The sequence below is a fragment of the Anneissia japonica genome, unplaced genomic scaffold (assembly GCF_011630105.1).
Source record: "Anneissia japonica isolate Jap-2015-1 unplaced genomic scaffold, ASM1163010v1 scaffold287602_len1038180_cov171, whole genome shotgun sequence".
NCBI classification, from domain to species: domain Eukaryota; kingdom Metazoa; phylum Echinodermata; class Crinoidea; order Comatulida; family Comatulidae; genus Anneissia; species Anneissia japonica.
In genome coordinates, this window is record NW_022734061.1 from 803,744 (window position 1) to 806,677 (window position 2,934).

The 2,934-nt window shown below is 34.7% G+C and overlaps 1 protein-coding gene across 1 annotated transcript in view; it reads right to left on the minus strand.

Annotated features, from left to right (window-relative positions):
- Nucleotides 1–6: 6 nt before the first annotated feature.
- Nucleotides 7–2,934, minus strand: part of LOC117116294 (pancreas/duodenum homeobox protein 1-like) — a 9,662-nt gene continuing 6,734 nt past the window's right edge. Inside the window, exon 2 of the mRNA XM_033260310.1 lies at nucleotides 7–1,614. Coding sequence (XP_033116201.1) covers nucleotides 1,097–1,614 — 518 coding nt within the window. The 3' untranslated portion in view covers nucleotides 7–1,096. The remainder of the gene's footprint in view (nucleotides 1,615–2,934) is intronic.

Consider the following 2,934-nt stretch of genomic DNA (forward strand, 5'->3'; position numbering starts at 1 on the left):
AAGTAGGTATTAGGTAGTTCTAGAATATATTATCTATAAGGTTCAAATACAATACAACATAGCCAGGTTCTTCCAAGGGGATTTTAGGTCCACGGTCGAAGCCCCGGTGGGGTCGGCAAAACCCCCAAAGCAAGAGGAGTTTTGTGCTTTATGAGTCTAAATAATGCTATAAAGCAGATATGTTTGAAAACGTGGTTGTCTTAGTGGGTCTGCAGTGCATTAGTTGGGTTCGAGGACTTATTTACGAAATTTGAAGAAGGGGTTTCTCCAAAAAAGAGGGGGTTTGCTAGAAAATGAGGGGGTTCTCCCGAACCATAAAACCCCCCTGGATACGGGCCTGTGAATATAACCAGCGTTGATGAAACAAAATAATTCGTACAACTTTGCTATATCGCTTATTTTTCGCTTTTCAATATTTTGTTATATTAATGAATATAGCCAATACGGTCAATCACCTACTGATTCAAAATAAACATGTCTATTGTCAGCGTATACTCACTACCAGTTATACTACTATCTTGAACTTCAACCCTCTGTTACTTGCCACTGATGAAGGAGTGTTGTCCGAAGGTTTTGGTTCATTACTGGTTGTTGAAGTTCAACGTAATACATTTTAATTTTACGCTACAATTGTAGGCCCATATCTCACCTGAGATTCAGACATCGTTACCTACAACAATGTTTTTTTCGGTATCTTGGCAAAAAAGTCAACAAAAATAATAGAATTTATTTTAAATACAGTAATTGTCCGTAAAACCATAAAGGAGTAGTAAGATACGTCAAAAAATATATATTATATGTTTTGCTATTCTAAATAAACAAAAATCAAGAAATATCATATGATAAACTGTGCGTTACATTATGGTATAAAACCATCAACACAACATTATGATTAAACTTGGCAAGTTTCATCAACGATTTATTTTGCAAAAGTTGCATTCACATCGGATCCAAACTGGAATTTGGTCAGCGTCTGAGATGCGCTGAACGTCAGCTTCCCTATTCTTACACACTGAATCAATTTTCTGATCCGAAAATTCGGATTCGGTGTGAACGCAGCTTATGCTAGAATTCGTCGGTGTGCTTTATAGTTTATTTAAAATTCTGACTTTAGTACAATATTTTCACGGTACAGCGACGAAGAAGTTGATGATGTCGTCGAAACTGGAGAAGGCAGAAGCGAAAATGTTTCTGAAGGTGTGGTTGGTGAATTTAATAAGGGTGCGCTTGTACTTGTGCAGGCGATAGGGGGTGGTGAGAAGTTCGAAGGTGAAACCTTTGCTGTTGGTGATGTTGCGGATGATGGAGATGTTGCCAGTCGAACTGTATGAAGATCTGATTTTATGTTTGCGTTTTCGTCCGAAGTTATCTTCTCCTCGTTTTCATTGTCACTCGGTTTTTTCTTTGCTTCTTCTTTCTTCCACTTCATTCGTCGATTCTGAAACCATATTTTAATATGTCGCTCAGTTAAATTCAGTAACGCAGCCAGTTCTATACGTCTCGGTCGAGAGATATACTTATTGTAATGAAATTCTTTTTCCAGTTCAAGAAGTTGACCACGTGTATACGCTGTCCTTGTTCGTTTATTCTCATCAAAGTCTGCGAACGAAGCCCCTACAGAAAAAAAACAGACGAAAATTAGACTTTTGTGGCAAATCACTAAGCTTTTTTAAAGTTGTTGTCAAAATGTAAATCATTATAACTCTAAGTCTGACAAAAATAAAATTCAATTATCGGATGTGCTGAATACATGGAAGTTAATTACTTCCGATTATTAGTTTGTATTTTGGAATAATCTGGAACCTTTATCTTCAATTAATCCGCTACAGACGAAACGTTGTCCTCGGGCTTTAAGCATTTCAATACTGGCTCGTTGGTATTCTACTGAAAATAATAGGCTTACCCCTATCAAACACACAGCACAACACACTTAATATACAATAATTGCAAAAAATGTTATTGAACTATTTTCTCTTGGTGCTTGACTTCCCATTAAATTAGGAAGACGAAAACTTATTTTGAACACAATGTATACATTAGTATTTAATTCTGTCTGGTTGTTATGTTCAACCTTGGAAAGTCTTCGATTCAATTCAGACAAGTGTTTTTTAGAACTATGACTAACAATTTAATGACTGAAAAGAGGTGAATCTGTATTGTGTTCGTAAGATTCTAATTAAATTGTTCAGAGTGAAATTTAATCAATGTTGAACACTATTGTGCGGTTTCTGTTGACAGTATTTAAATGTATATGCTTTAAAAGTAACTCCGTACAATCGTTAATTGTCTAATCTGTAATAACTCAATTATATTAGTAAATCATTCAATGACAATGTTTTGACACTGGTTTTATTGATAATTTGTATTCCATTTAATTAAATATAATTTATATAGGCCTGGAGTAAAAGAAAAACATCAACGATTCGATTGCAATATTGAATTGAAAAAAAAATCAATCTATCAATTTATGCTGTATCCAGATTATCAAAATATTGTGTGTCCATATATAGTCATGATGTGCCTATATATTCTTCTTCTATTCCAGTACAGACCACCTTTTTGTTGAGAGTAGGGGCTGTGAGATAGACCAGCACCGGGGTAACCCCCTACATTGTTTAGATATGCGACTACCGTATCGTCTCTACGGTCAAAAGGTATGACACTCGACATAATAGCGATATATTTACGCCAGAGACACACATTTGTCATAAAAATAAAAGATACAACTTTTCCTTTCAACTGTTATGTTTGATACGATTATAAACATTATGTTACTATTAAGCATTATTATTACAATTTATCCCAGCTGAGGAACATTTTTTCCATTTGCTGATTCTTTTTCTTTAACGTTCAATTTTTACAGTATATTATAGTTATACCAGGTTATACAGAACGGTTTAGATTTTACCATTATATTGTACCATAACTAGACCT